Genomic DNA, 16,174 nt, shown 5'->3' with positions numbered 1-16,174 from the left:
CATAAACACATTTCATTACACCAAATACACAAAATAATGTTCTTTTTAGCAGCATCATATGACCCCTTTAAACATACTTCATGAAAATTTGACTTATTATTATTATATTAACTATATTAAATGATTATTACTTGTGTAATATACAGTAAGCTATAAAGCATCAATAATTTTTTATGTTAGATATACATAAAATAATAATTTTTTATTGTTAGATTCTACAATGTGTTTTTGCTGTGCAGAATTTGACCTTCTAAAATGAATGCCAGTCACATCCCTGAAATGTTCGTCTGTTTTGTGGAAAACAAAAAAATATTATAAGACTGTTAAAAAACTATTATTATTACATATACATGATTCGAATCTCTGTGAAGGGAGCTGGAACCGTGTTTTTAGGATGGATTTTATTCTCTGAGCTGTTCAGCACCCTGAGGGGATGAGGAGGAGTGTCGGTTTTACAGTTAGGAATAAAAATAGAAATTCATCCATAAATGTAATAGTAAAAACATTTCTCATGGGGAAGCAAAATAATTTTTGCACAAAATATTAACACATTTACTGCCCACTGTGTACTTGGTATTTTAAGTTTTGTTGAGTGCACAAGAACTGTGAAATAGGTCAGCGCATCAGCTGACAGTGAATTTATATGCTATCGTCTCTCTCTCATTCAGAACATCGGGAAGAGGATGTCCTGCATACAGTTCATTAGTAACCTGGAGGGGCTAAATGATGGCCAAAACTTCCCAAAAGATCTTCTCAAGGTTTGTAGGGTTTTCAAGCATTCACTCACTGACCACTTTTGCATATTGAATGATCCCATTAAGGTCTAATTGTGTTCAAGCCATAGAAGACATTTACCTGCACCACAGCTAATGAAATATCCCTGTGTGTAATTAGCTTATTCTAAATAAATGAAGGCATGCACATTCTTGACCTGCTTTTCTCTTGAAAAAAGGCTCACTCTTGTTATTTAATTTGATGCATTTTAGTAATTTTGGACAATTAATCAGCTCATTAATGTCATAGTAGAATAGTTTTAAATAGTTCAGTTTTTCATTAAATAATCAACATGTTCATACACTACAAACTTCAAATGTTTGGGATTGGTAAGATTTTTCAAATGTGTTTGAAAGAAGTCTCTTATACTCACCAAGGCTGCATTTATTTGATAAAAAACAGTACATAATATGCTTTGATATACTCTGGATTGATTAACCCAGAGTTGCTTTATTTAAATGTATAGAATCTGCAATGTTGTCAATCAATAATCATAATAATCTTATTCACATCTGAATATTCTTGTGCATGTAAAATAATTATCAGAATATTCTTGTGCATGTAAACGTCCATATAAAGGGCACCTTTTATTGTAGATATTTTTGGAGAAACCCTTTTGTATTTTGAAGTTGTGGTAGAACCTTTCTCACAGATCATAGCATAATGAAGTTTTGAGTTAATGAGTAATGCTGCACTGAATACATGCTGTGCCTGAAATTATTGATTTATTGCCATTTTATTGTTTGCCATGTTTGAAGTTGAGTGTTGTGACTAAAATCAGTCATGTGGGGGATTTCTATCGCAGCTGATGTCAACGAACTTCCTGTGCGCCCCCAATGTGCTAGCACTGAGGGTTTGTCTATTTTAGTCCCTTTTCTCGGATTACAGGCCACACTGCACAAGAATAATAGTCACATGATGACCCCACCTGAACCACTCTGCTTTAAAATCACAGGGAGCCTTTCAAACGTTCGGTCCTCCCACTCTCTCTCTCTCTCTCTCTCTCCTCTGGCCATCTCTCTCTCTCTCTGTGTGTCGCTCGTCCCTCGTTCTCTCCTCTGCCCTCTCACTCTGTGCCTCGCACTATTCCATCACCTCCCACCCCTCTCTCTCTTCACAGTTTTTCTGTGCTCTCTCTCTCTCTCTCTAGCCATTTAACTATCTGTCATCTTGCTCTTTGTTTCACCCTATAATCTGCAAAAACTTACTCTGCTGAACTGTACTTAGCCCTGTCTGTCTAGGTTATTTCCATATCTATATAATCCTCCTTATCTCAGGCCTTGGCTGACGAATGGCATCCTTCCTCTCTCTTCTCAGCCCTGGCCTTCTTTCTCCCGGTTTCTCTCCTCCTACCTCTATGTGAGGGTGTGAAGGCCACACAGTTGCCTCGTAAAGACAGTTAGTCTGTCTAACTAGGCTCTGGGAGTGCAGCGTTTAGCTACTTGGATATTTCTTCCCATAATTTTAGACTCTTTTTCATCTCTGTCTGCCTGATATTACAACAGGTTTTAGGGTTAAATATAGTGCAGATAGAGATGGCAACTGAGAGAGACGTCTGTGAGCCAACAGGTTAGGCTCTCAGTGCCTGTGTGGTTCATGACAGTTAACGGCCGTGAAAAACCTGTGTGAAGTCTGTCTTCATGCCAGCAGCAGCAGGGGTGGCAGGGAGGACAGATGAGAATTTGGCTGCCACACGGCCTCTCACTGAAATGAGGGTTTTGTCATGGCATTATCATAAATGCGTTACAAATTGCTCATTCTCTCTCTCTCCTGTCCCTCTTTCTCTATTTTGTTCCCTCTTTTTCAATTTGCAAATTATGGTTCTGTTCTTTCACTCAGTTGTGTGAACGGCATAATTCCTTTGTTATCTCTCAGTATGTGCATGTGCATCATTGCATTATGTATTATGCTCCTCCTACTGGTCACTACACAATTTACAGCTTCAAACTGTGAGAGATACTGTTTTGACGATTGATTTTTACATATCTGGTAACACTTCAATAAGGTTCAATTCTTTAACATTAGTTCATGCGTTAGGTATCATGAACTAACAATAAATCAAAATGCATTTATTGAACTTGCTTAATGCTCATTTATAAATATTTTGTTGTTCATTGTTTACTCATGTTTGTTCATAATACACTAATAACTAATGTTAATTTTTACAACTTAAAATGTTACAAAAATTATTAGTATTCACTTTCATTCAAAAACGTTTGAGTTTCTAAGATTTTTACATGTTTTTGAAAGAAGGCTCTTTTGCTCACCAAGGCTGCATTTATTTGATCAAAATGCAGTAAAACTGTACTATTGTGAAATATTTTCTAATATTTTATTTTCTCTTTTAATATATTTTAAAATGTAATTTTTCTTCATATGGCAAAGCTAAATTGGTGCTCAAGAAACAATTATTGTAATTTTCGATGTAGAAAACAGTTGTACTGCTTAAAGGAACACTCCACTATTTTTGAAAATAGGCTAATTTTCCAACTCCCATAGAGTTAAACAGTTGAGTTTTACTGTTTTCGAATCCATTCAGCCGATCTCCGGGTCTGGCGGTAGCACTTTTAGCTGTAGCTTAGCATAGATCATTGAATCTGATTAGACCGTTAGCATCTCGTTAGCAAACGGTAAAACTCGACTGTTTAACTCTAGGGGAGTTGGAAAATGAGCCTATTTTCAAAAATAGTGGAGTGTTTCTTTAATATTTATGTGGAAATCATGATACATTTTTTCACACTTGCTGAATAAAAGTATTAATTTAATAAAAAATAAAAATAAAATAAAATAAAATAAAGACCCAAACTTTTGAATGGTAGTGTATGTACAAAATAACATTCAATTTAAGATTAATAAATTATTAAAAGTAGGATTAACAATAAGAAGAAGAAAAAAAAGATTAGAAAAGATAAAAAGAAAAAATATGATTAAAAGTATTGTTTATTGTTAGTTCATACATCATAACTGTTAACGTGTACTTTGGAATGGAATGCTGAATTGATCATTTACCATCCAGGACTAGAACTATATCACAGAAAATTTAACCAAGCATTTTTCATTATAGTTCTTCAGGCACTATCTATGTTGCAGCAGCCACTCCACAACAAACATGGACATAATTCCATTTCCAAGATGTGTTTGACTTGTCAAAGGTGTATTCAGTCCTTTTCGATTCAGGCTTTACTGTTGGATACCCCAGGTGCTTGTACAATCTCAACTGCTGGCATCCCAGTCTGCTTTGATGAACACATGGAGTCTTTCTTGTGCTCTAACATGAGCTGATAAAACCTCACTCTGCCCAGCTCACTGGGATAACTGATGGCTGCCTGGTGACAGTGGCCAAATAAAAGCAGGTCACGTTTGAATAAAGTTAGAGCCCGCTGATAAAGGAAATAAGCCGAAAGAGAGAGAGAGAGAGAGAGAGAGAGAGAGAGAGAGAGAGAGAGAATAGGCTGCATCAGTGAGCAGAGTGCCAAAAGAAACCGCACCAGCCAAATTAATTCACTGCTACTATCAGACTCTGTTCCATGTTTTGTCTGTGTCTTGCTCCCCAGGTGTTCCTTTCCCATGTTTAATTTGTCCCAGGTGTTCCCCATCATGTTTCATTGCTCCCAGGTGTATCTCGTCATCCCCTCCTGTGTGTGTGTGTATAAAAAGTGTTCCCAGTCCTAAGTTCTCTGTCCGCTGTGAACGTCTTCGTGTGAACGTTTTCCTGTGTTCGTCTCCCTTGGTTCATGCAAATAAAGTCCTGTCAACATATTCTCCAGCGTCTCCTCGTCCCTCGTGTGTGTGCAACGTGACAGCTACAGTAATATCCCCAGTGACTTGTTATATTGCGTAATTCGTATTGATAACATAAGTTGACTGTTCATTGGCTGCTCCCATGTGTGAACTGTCCAATTATATTTTGTAACTCATTTGGCAAATGGATAAAGCATTTGGCTGACGGATATAAAAAAAAAGCAATTTGTACAAGCTTTATGCAATTGTAAAATAATTATAAAAGAATATTAGAGTATGTCTTTCTACTTCAAAATTTCACGTTTAATTCAGCACATTACTTGTCAATTCTTTAAAACAATTCTTTTTTACTCAAAAATGGCTAGTAAATTTTACAAATAATTACAAAGAAGTTTTTTTTTCAGTGACGTTGCATTTAAAATGATTTATCAATTATTTATTGTGACATTTAATGACATTTTTTAATAGTTTAAATAAACATTTTAAATCAGTCTGTTTATCAATTTGAAAAGTTACTGATTTATTTACATTTTTTAATGAATACATTAATCTTTTCTTTTTTTTAATTCTAGCCAATACAGTAAAGCCAATATCAAAAAACTCGAGGGTTAATACTGATTTCGAGTGCCAGCATACTCAGTTATCATAATTAACATGATCATAATTAGAGCAACAGGTTTATTGCTTATTTATTATCGTTATACATTACAACAGACCTTTTCTATATTATGTGTACTGAAAATGAGAGTATGGCAGTAATGTGATGTGAGGATTTGCACGTTCGAGAGCCCTAAAAACTGATTGACATTCACAGGAGGGTGGGATCATCGAACATTCAAGTGCTGTGATTTGTCAGTCATGCTGGGAGATGGGTACATCAATTGAGAAGCAGAGCGCGAGAGAGGCCGTGAAAGAGATCTGGCGAGATTGTGAATGCAAGAGAGAGATGGGAGGGTGAACACTCCTCCCTCACAAGATCTCATTCTCACCGCACAGCCCATTTTTTATCTGCATCACGGAGGAGGGAAAAAACTGTGAGGAGAAGAAGGAAAAGAGCGCAGGACTCAGACGCCAAACCTCTATTGTTCCTACAGCCATGCTGCAGAGCTGTGTTTTGTGGAAGGGTAAAAATCAGGTGTGAAAGAATCTGCCAATTGGATAGTGGGTGTGAGGATACAAGCTTGAAGAGAAAGAAAGGGATGAAAGAGAATTCTGGAAAACTTCTAATACATTCAAGCATCTGACTTGGAATAGAGAAAACTGCACAAAGCAACAGGATTGTCTTTTTTCTTTGCTGATTTCCTTCTCCAGTCTGGTCCTTCTGTCTCTCACACATCTGATGTCTATTTTTTCGTCCCGGAGGGGGACGTTAGGTGACGTCACAGTTTTGGGATGCCAGTTTGAGAGTGGGTGAAAGTCAGACCCTCTCAGTCTGTTCCCTGCATGATCCCATGTGTGTTTATCTCATGCATTTGCTTCAATGATGTTCGCATTCATCCGTCTGTCCTCTTCTCCAATTATCTCCATCCACCATCATGGTCCTCTGCACTGCACCTGTGAGCGTGTCAGCATGCGTTGGTGAATGTGTGTAGGTGTGATGAACTCGAGGATGTATACAAGGAAACAACTGGATGTTGGTCGCGGATCCTCATCCTTGATCGTCTTTGGTGTTTCAGTCAAAGCAGAAAGTTTGATGCAAAATGGCGCTGGTGGATTTGCAGTGGCCCGGCGATGTTTTTACATGCATAATGAATAGAAATGGATCCATAATGCAAGAGTTGGAATCACTACGGAAGGCCTAATGCCCATGTGACACCTTCAAGGATCTCCCAAAGAGCTTCGCCACTGCCAAAGACTTTGAGTTTGCCACTGTGTCATTTGATGTGCTCTTTGAACTCATTTCTACTGATTACGCCCAGCACTCTGGATTCTACTCGTGGAAAAAAGACATCAAGTGAATGAAGACTCCGTCAAGTTTAATTTAACATTGTTTGATTTTAAAGCCTTCATTTCCTCATCTGTGGATCCTGTATCTTGAAAAATCATGATTGGTGTAAACAGTATTCACTCCACTGGTCGTCTCCGCTCTCGCTCCCTGTGCTCGGTGCGATGTGGACGGGACTTCAGTGTGATGGACCCGTTCCGTTACACCAAAGCACCTCGCTCGCGTTCCTTAAAGCCCCTGGACTTCCCTGATCTGCTCGGCAAGGTTCAGGATGGCCAAAATCACCCACAAACCCGGAAGAAAAAACAAAAGGTAGCACTTGTTAACTACAGGATCTGACCTTGGAAATTTAGATCTCTATTTTCCTTCTGCCTTTTAATTATGGTTGGGTTGTTTTTCCATGATGTTTGAACTAAAATGCTCCATGAGAAAAGGGTAGTCCGCAACCTGTTTCTGGTTCATTGTTAACTATTAGTTGCTATTTTTAGACACGTCAGTGGGATGTTTGAACGCACACAAATATACACGCAAAGGGTAAAACTATTGATGGGGTTGTGTGCTTTAACACTATTGTTTTCCTCTTTTAACAGGCTCTCTACAACTCTATCAAAAATGAAAAGCTGCAGTGGACAATGTAAGTCTAATGTTTTCTCTAGTGGCTCCTTTTCACTACATCAGATTCGAGTGCATCATCCTCCTCATCCAGTGTCATCTAAAACATTTGAAAATAATTCAATGCCTCTAGAAGTGTTACTGATTTAAAAATGATGCAAGCTCATTATAGAGAATCCTTTAGCTGAAAAGGCCTTTCATTTCTTCAGTGAGATGTGCTTATTAGGTGCAATTTTAGGGAAAAAAATATATACACTTCTTTACTTGAATCCAAAAAACTCTACTTAAAAATGTTCTGTAAAAAAATAACCTTTTTGATATTAAAGATAAAAATGAAAGGATTCTTTAGGATTATTATTTATTTTTTTGCCATGGTTTTTTGTTTTGTTTCTTCTAATGGCAAAGTCTCTATTTATACAAACTGTTTAATCCAAATATCACTGAAATGTTAAAGCAAACCAAATCCATAAATTATGATGACCTTTGCAAGTCTTAAAAGGGTTCTGTTTTTATTTAGAACCTTTTCACCAGGCTACAACGAATCCAGCAGGGCTCTTTTGATTAAGCCCTTTTAAGGAATCTTTTAGGGGTTCCAAAAATAAAGAGTAAACCCTTTAAGGTTGTATATAGAACCATACACTCTTAAAAATAAAGGTTCTTTATTGGCACTGATGGTTCCATGAAGAAGCTTTAACATCCATGGAACCTTTTCATCGCACAAAAGGTCCTTCATGGAAAAAAGTTCTTTAGATTATTAAAATGTTCTTAACACTAAAAAAAATTGGTTATTTTAAGAACTGTTCACTGAAAGGTTCTTTGAGGAGCCTAAAATGGTTCCTCTATGGTATCGTTGCAAAACCCCCCTTTTGGAACCTTTTTTTTTTAAGAGTGTATGTACAGGTACTATAGTATATGTGTGCATTTATGACCTGGCCAGAGCTGTATGATGCTCGAAGCCCTTACTTTCCACTTTGGCTTTCCAGATTTTGTTGCCATGGTTACCGCAAGTTGCCTCTCCATAATTACAGGTTGAAATCTTTGACTGGCTAATGTGCAGACTTAAACACAGCCCTCTCTTACACACACATACCTACTCTCATGTAAACTGTGTTCGCTCCTTGAGGGGTTCTGCAGTACCCTTGTTTATGTGTGAAGGAGAAAAGCACGAGTGATTGTTTTTTATTCTCTTTCATTCAGCAGCAGTTCTTTCATCTTCATCCATCCCAGCGTCCCTACACTCTACCCCTCCACTCTTTTAGTCTCTCTGTTTCGCACTCCCTCCATTTCTGAGTTTGATTCACTTCATTGCACTTTCATTTATTTAGCATTGTGTGATTCTCAGCTAAAGGCCATCGTTCACTGTATGAATCAATGCACGTCAGTCACTATTTTTATGTGCCTGCTCTTTCTACCTCCTTCTCCTCTATCCCTCCCTCTCCCTCTCTCATGGTGCTCCATCAACTGAGCTGGCTCCCTTGGTTACTAGTGTGGAGGCCAGCAGTTACTAAGCAACAGATGAGAGCATTATCATGAGAAGGCAAAGGCTATGTGCTGTACTTTGTAGCAGTTAGAGAGAAATGTTTAGCGCTCCAGACCTCAGGGGCTCTCCAGGGTGTCTGACTGCACTCCCTGCACAGTTGTCACTCAGCTGGAAATATGTACTGTAGATAAAATACAACTGTGCTAAGCACTAGGCAATAAAGATGCAGTTTCAGTCCTTATCAGTAACTCTAAATGCACAATAAAAATGCCTGTAGTTGAGGTGGGATGGTGCTTTATGTTACCTCGCTTCCTGAATCATTACCTATATAAGTCAAAAGCTAAAACTACAATTAAAGGGGTCATGAAATGAGAAATCAAAATTCCCTTGATCTTTTGACATATAAGAGGTCATTGTACTATAAAAACATCCTGTAAGTTTCAGAACTCAAATCTTTTTCGTTAGTCTTTAAACAGCTTATATTGAAGCCAATCTGCCAAAATGACAGGTTGTGGAATGTGCTACTTTATGACATAATAGTGTGGTTAAACACCGCCTCCACAGAATGTGATCAGCGCCTGCTTCTACATCACTGCCTGTTTAGCCCCGCCCACCAATTCATGCATGTAGTGTAAATAACAGAGGCAAACGCAGGTCTACGCAGAAATCAAACGATAAAGATAACTCAGAAGACAGCAAGATGCTGTGCAGATCCAGATCGCGTCAGTAAGAACTTTGTCCTTTGTTCACTTCATTTTACCGTGGATTCGTTTACAAACAAGGCACAATTTGACACAGTTGACGCAGGATTTTCAGAAAGATTGAAACTAAAAGACGATGCTGTGCCAAATATATTGGATCCGACAGACCGAAGTTTTCTTTCGAGTCTACAATCTGTCACGCCTATTCAAACAGAGCGTTCCAATGAGGGGGTCAAAACAGGACTGAAAATAGCCTGTTACTTCTAAACTTTTGATGTAAAAATCTTGATAACATTATAAGTGGACCTCAGAACAGTACAAAAAAAAAAAAGGCAGTTTATGCAGGGGCGGATCTAGAAAATTATTTTTAGGGTGGCAAGGGGGTGGCATGAGGACTGTGAGGGGTGGTAACACCAAAGCAAACAACATTCAATCATCTATACGTAATCTATAGTATATCATCTTTACTACAACTATACTATAATTAAAAACAAATTATGACCGCAAGCAGCAATCATCAGGGTCCAAGCACCAATGGCCCATGTGCATGATTAGCAATCTAACTGAAACTTATCTCATGATGAGTTTTTTACAGGAAAGTTTAACTTGAATCTTCACTTGGGGTTTGATGAAACCGGTTACAGCAAAACACGAGTCAAAAAGGGCAACTGACTTTCAAAAGAAATCACTCCCTCTTACTGTTTAAAGGAGAGGTCAAAAATGCTCCTCTAAAATGTTTACTGTCATAAGGTATGTTATCATAATATATTTAGTAAGTATGAACTTATATTCAACATTTAGACTAATCGCATGTCCTTCCATTTCAAATAAATGTGAAGATATCATTTGCAGCTCAAAACTTAAACTTAACATTTTTCTCAAGGCTCTTTTATCATTTATTTCTATAATTATGTGTAGCCATAACTTATGCTTGCAGTTTAAGTGTTTGTTTTATTATTCAAACCACAATAGTAAATAAGTGTCTTTATAGAAATTTTATAATATTATCTTGGAAAAGACCAATAAAATGGTCTCTTCATTTTAAATGGATAGCAATATATTTCATATTTTATCATGTCTGGCAACTTGAAAATATGTTTTATTGGGTTTATAAAAATTAACTAAAGATTTAAAAATCTATAAGAATTTTACAGATTTCAATGTACAGTAATTATATAAAACTATACTGTCAGTACACCGTACTTATACAAATGAACTAAATCTATGAACTTATTTAACTTCATGGCTGATTTGAATTTGCAATTACGATCATAAACTCAAAAATTAGAGATCCAATTCACCTTTAGTACACCTTTAGGACCCCTAATAACAAAATATTAATATCCAGGTAAACAAGACACTGTCTATTAAACACTCAACACAATCTAAATGTCTCTAAGCTCATTAGAGTAGGTCTACCATAATAAAGAAGAGTTTATTTGTGTAGGCTATGATATATAAATCACAAGTTTTAGTGCATCAAGTTTAAGAGCAAGGAAAACGTTCAAATTTTCTAGAAAGAACGGTCAAAATATCAAAGCACTGAGAATGTCTGTGTTAATTACGGGAGGACACCCAGAACACTCAAACAACCACATAGCAACCACCTAGCAGCACTTGAGTAGCAACCCAAAACACCCAACTATCTGTTTGTCTGTGTATCCTAACCTGCAAACTATTCTACATGTTAGGAAAAAGACCTTGTCAAGCCAACTTTCAAAAACGTCATAGTTAAGATTAGATTTTTTACCTAGCTCTGCTATTAGTTTCCGTGATCTGGATCTTCTTATTGCTTTCATTTTATTTTGTCGGATGTCAAATATATCTATGATGAAAGTGGAGCGGGCAGTCTGACAAATAGTCACGGTAAACGACACAAGTCAAAATAAACGATGAGAAGAGTTTCGGAAAATAATATTATATAATATAAGCTATACATAATGGAAAATCAGTCCATTTGTTTGTGAATTGGGCTACAACAAAAAGAAGCCGAAATGAAGTTGACTACACAGCACGAGAAGCCGTGCAGCAGTGGTGTTTTCTTGCCATTTTTTCGTGGTACTTCTTTTTTTATATCATCACAATAAAGCACAGCTGCTAAAATGGTAAAAAGCTGTTGCTAAGAAAAAAAAATGCTTACATTTATATTTTATACTGGGATAAATCTGGGGTGGCAATGCTTTTTCTTAGGGTGCCAGTAGACTCCCCTGAGTTCATGACCCCTTTAAAGGTAAATGTTGGAAGTCAGGGAATTTTGCATTAGTATGTAAAATACCTTGTGGGTAAAGGTGAGAATGCAGAAAGAGAATGCAGAAAGAGAATAAAGAGAATGCTTTATTACTGTTCATAATAAAGCTCTTGTTTGTGTATTCTACAGCGATGAGGAGGAACTGCGGAAGTCTTTCTCTGAGCTGGACGGCAGGAAAGACTCCACATCACACACTATGAAGCGGATCAACAGTGGTGGAAACCCCCTCATCAGTGTTGCACAGCAGTCCAGCGCTCAGGTCTACATGAATGGCTTTCTTGTGCGGAAAGTTCACGCTGATCCTGATGGCAAGAAAAGTAAGCCATCCCTCAAATACAGCCTTTTAGTTGATTTAGTAATGTTTCATGTATTTAATACAGCCTTTTTTTTTAAATAATTTCAGTTTAGAAAATGAAAGAAGAAAATTCTTGTTTTGTTTTCCAGTAAAAATATCAAACACCTAAATAAAATGATCTAAATACTGTATCTCAAAACAACATGCATTTAAATAAGAAGCAATTAATTATAGACAAAATTATTTTTTAATAATAATATTTTTTACTATTATTTTTTTATATTTTTTATATATTATTTTATATAATATTTTATAAAATAAGTTTTTTTGTTTTTGTTTTAATAAATCTTAAAACAAGATATTTGTCAATGGGTAAGAAAAATAAAAAAAAATAAGATTTTTCTCCTAAAACAAGTATTATCTCACAGAGTTTTGCTAATTTAGTAAATGTATCTTGCTTTCAGAATTTTTTTATATTTTCACTAGAAATCAGGACAAAAATACTGATTATCTGTATTATGATTTTCACTGTATTTTTATAAATATGATTATCTAGTTATAGAATATTTAACTTTACTATTAAACAACCTTAACTGTTTTAAGTTTTACTGTTTGTTGTTGTTTTAGCTCCACGAGGTAAAAGAGGATGGAAGACATTTTATGCCATCCTAAAAGGACTGATTCTCTACCTGCAAAAGGTACATTTTAGTCATAAATGTTTTATACTATATGGACCATACTTTCTTGTGGTTGCTGTACAGGTATTTACTGTAAAAAAAATAATAATAAAAAAAAACAATGTGTGATTTGCCTCTACTTTGTGATTGGTCTGCAGGATGAATATCGTCCGGATAAGCAGCTGTCTAATGAGGACTTGAAGAATGCAGTATCAATCCATCATTCTTTAGCCATGCGGGCAGCAGACTATAGCAAGCGACCCAATGTGTTTTACCTTCGCACTGCTGACTGGAGGGTCTTTCTTTTCCAGGCCCCGTAAGTTGTTGTCTTATCTGTACTATAAGGGTGATTCACTTCAAAATCAGAAACAATTTTACATCTTTAAGCTGTTTTTAATACCATTAAGGTTTTTTGAAAATCAAGCATTTTTTAACCCCTTTCCCCAAATCTCAGTAGTCTACTGTAATGCCAAAATTCAGCATTGCCATCAAAGGAATAAATTACCATTTCAACTATATTAAATAGAAAATGGTTCTTTTAAATCGTAATAATATTTCACATTATTACTGTTTTTACTGGATTTTTGATTAAATATGAGAAAAATAAGAGAAACATCAAAATATTGTACCGACCCTAAACATTTCATGAAAGGATGAAAGGGAATAAAATCAGTTTTTAGCCATTTATAGAACTTTTTGCAACTTTTGCATAACTTGGACACTTTGTCACTTTGATAACATCTTTTGATAACAAGAAGACTTAGTCAGCAGAAGCCTCATGTTGCTTTGTCTTTTGGAAACAGGACAGCACAAAAATACACAATGACTTTCTTTCAAACACACACACACACACACACACACCTGAGTGCACCAGCTGGTTGTTGACTACATGCAGGGCTGGTAACACCCTCGTCAAAATGTTCTCATCTCAGATGAATGACTCAACGTGCATCTCCCAAGAGGATGGATCCTTCTCAGCTATTCTGTCTGTCCCAGATACACATACTAAAACTCTCTGCCTTTCATTCTGATCCATCTCTTCTGCTAACAGCTGCCTGCTAATTGTTCAGTTTTCCAGGCTGTGTTAGTTGTATTGAACACTCAGTGCACAGTTTCTTTGAGCAGGGAAAAATGAGACATTCTTTGTTCCATCTACTGAATTATTTTATTTTGCTGCCCTCTGTTTGACCTGTGCTTGCATTTCACCACTAGCAACGCAGAGCAAATGCAGTCCTGGATAACCCGCATCAACACGGTGGCAGCCATGTTCTCTGCCCCTCCCTTCCCAGCAGCCATTGGCTCCCAAAAAAAGTTCAGCCGCCCTCTTCTGCCAGGTTCAAACACCAAGCTCCCACAGGTAATCAACACTTTTCACGCCGTTCACATGCATGTGAATGCCGGAGACCAGAAATGCAAGCTCATGTGAAGAAGTTTAAAATTTAAAACATGAGCAAATTTCTTTGCAAATCTCTTTGCATTCATGTTGGATTTAAGTTTGAGAAACTTTTATAACATTTTCAACACAAGTTTAATCTAAATGACTTTAAATACATGTGAATGTTCATTATTTTCATAAACATTTTAAATAGATTTTTCAAGGTTAAAAGTTTTTTTTTAACAAATATCATGAATTATCAGTTCATAATAATAATACATGTCATTGTTTTTGAGTGGTGGTACCATATGAAATTTTACCTGAACTAATCTTACCTGATATCTATTTTAAGAAACATATTAACCTTGACACACAGTCTCATGGGTCTTCTCTATGATGTCATTTCCTGTTTTATGTTTTATTTTTCTTAAATATTTTTGCACATTGGTTCACGAGTTTGATTTGCTGAACAAATGTTTAAAAAATATTCATATTTTTACAAAGCTGCTTTACGGCATAATTATTTTTCCTTTTTAACAATATATTTAGTGACATTTTAGCAAATTACAAATGAACAAAGAACAATCATCCTCAAATGAGGCTTTTTCGTCATTGATAGATGACAGTAACTGACAGTTAAAACTTTTTTTTTATGTATTTATTGACTTTTTAACAAAAAAAAAAAAAAAAACGTACATTAAAATTTTTTTTTTTTTTTTTTTTTATTTTTTAAAAAAAAAAAAAAAAAAAAAAATCTTAAATGAGGCTTTTTTTCTTCATTGTAATACTAGGAGGAGCAGCTTAAGTCTCATGAGACACGGTTTCGAGCCATTTCTGCTGAGCTCCAGGAACTACGCTCTATGCCCCAAGACCGCAAGACCAAAAGCAGGGACCAAGAAGAGTACAAGCAAAGGGAAGAGTATCTGGACTTTGAGGTAAAAAAAAAACATTTTCACTACACTCTTCCTTCACTCCATTTATATACATCTTCCTAAATGTATCTTGTAGAAAACACGCTACGGAACATATGCAATGCTGCTGAGAGCTAAGATCCGCATAGGGGAAACGGACCTGGAGGCATTTGAGGCCCGTTTGTTTGACGACGGCAGCCTGCAGAGGGCCCACTCCAGCCCCACGTTACCCCAGGACAACAGCCATGCCAGCAGCACCAAAGGGTCGAGCAGGAGCAGCAGCAGCGGCAGCATGAGGACCAAACGCTCAGACGGTCAGAGACACAGCTACCGACAGGCTGTCAAACAGTGACAGAACCCAAGCAGAAGGGGTTGTTTATCTCCATTCAGGGGCTGAATATATAGAGCGTTACCAGGATGGCTGCAGTTTACTTTGATGACTGCTCTCAAGTCATCATGATTATGAAACTGTGATTGGGGTTGCTGTGCCCCACGTGACCGCTGGTAAAGCATGCTTTTCTGGCCAGTAACCGCAAGCCCATATCTGCCAGCAGGCAGATGAGAAGGAGCACCAGCCTCACATTGTCTTATTTCTATCAGTCTGTGTTTTCACCACAAACCTGTTCGGTTTATGTGTCTATTATGCTTGTTGATCATCAGTTTAAACACTCGTGGCTTTTCAAGCTGAAGTGCAAACGTCATTTGGTGGCCCTGGGAGCGGCAGCGATATGAGAAGCGAACCTCTTTATTGTGTGAACATATACTGTTCACTTTATATTTAAAGCATTGTAGATTTTGCTTTTAAGACTATCATTTCATCATTTGAGGTCGATCAAGCGCTTTAACTCCTCATGGGAAGTTCGAGAACTTAGCCTGTATAGTCCTTTAAACCTTCTTAAAGCACGTCTCAAAGCATGCCTAAGATGTTTGAAGACAATCAGTTCCTCATTTGGTACAATTACTAAGAAAATGAATGCATTATTTTTCTTTTTACCATGACAACTGACTAGTGATAATGACAAATGTGCAAATAGCACATTCCTTGTGAAAAATAGGTGCGCTTAATTGTATTGTATGAATGTGCACTTGTAGTACTTCAAATCTTAAAAGTATACTTTTAAGAAACTGTACTTGAGGATAATATAATATTAATGAAATGAAGGCCACTTATGTTTCATAACACACTTTGTAATGATGTCAGTTATTTTAAAATACATTTTAAATCATTACGTTTTAAAGGGGTCATATGATGCGATTTCAAGTTTTCTTTTCTCTTTGGAGTGTTACAAGCTGATTGTGCATAGATAAGATCCCTGAAGTTGCAAAGACTAAAGTCTCAAAACCAAAGAGATATTCTTTATCAAAGTTAAGACTCTGCCACGCCCCCCTAAAACGGCTCGTTCTAACACGCCCCC

General features: G+C 36.7%; 1 protein-coding gene across 2 annotated transcripts in view; it reads left to right on the top strand.

The window, feature by feature from the left end:
- The window catches only part of LOC107696897 (uncharacterized), a 31,146-nt gene extending 15,257 nt beyond the window's left edge, over positions 1-15,889 (top strand). For both annotated transcript variants that reach the window (XM_016497466.1, XM_016497467.1), the window contains exons 10-17: positions 669-758; positions 7,051-7,094; positions 11,631-11,818; positions 12,424-12,494; positions 12,632-12,789; positions 13,686-13,830; positions 14,640-14,783; positions 14,857-15,889. In XM_016497466.1, the coding sequence (XP_016352952.1) occupies positions 669-758; positions 7,051-7,094; positions 11,631-11,818; positions 12,424-12,494; positions 12,632-12,789; positions 13,686-13,830; positions 14,640-14,783; positions 14,857-15,111 (1,095 nt within the window). In that variant the 3' untranslated portion in view covers positions 15,112-15,889. The remainder of the gene's footprint in view (positions 1-668; positions 759-7,050; positions 7,095-11,630; positions 11,819-12,423; positions 12,495-12,631; positions 12,790-13,685; positions 13,831-14,639; positions 14,784-14,856) is intronic.
- Positions 15,890-16,174: the final 285 nt, after the last annotated feature.

The sequence above is a fragment of the Sinocyclocheilus anshuiensis genome, unplaced genomic scaffold (genome assembly GCF_001515605.1).
Source record: "Sinocyclocheilus anshuiensis isolate Anshui unplaced genomic scaffold, SAMN03320099.WGS_v1.1 scaffold1224, whole genome shotgun sequence".
Classification (NCBI taxonomy): domain Eukaryota; kingdom Metazoa; phylum Chordata; class Actinopteri; order Cypriniformes; family Cyprinidae; genus Sinocyclocheilus; species Sinocyclocheilus anshuiensis.
This window is presented reverse-complemented; position numbering and strand designations above follow the sequence as displayed.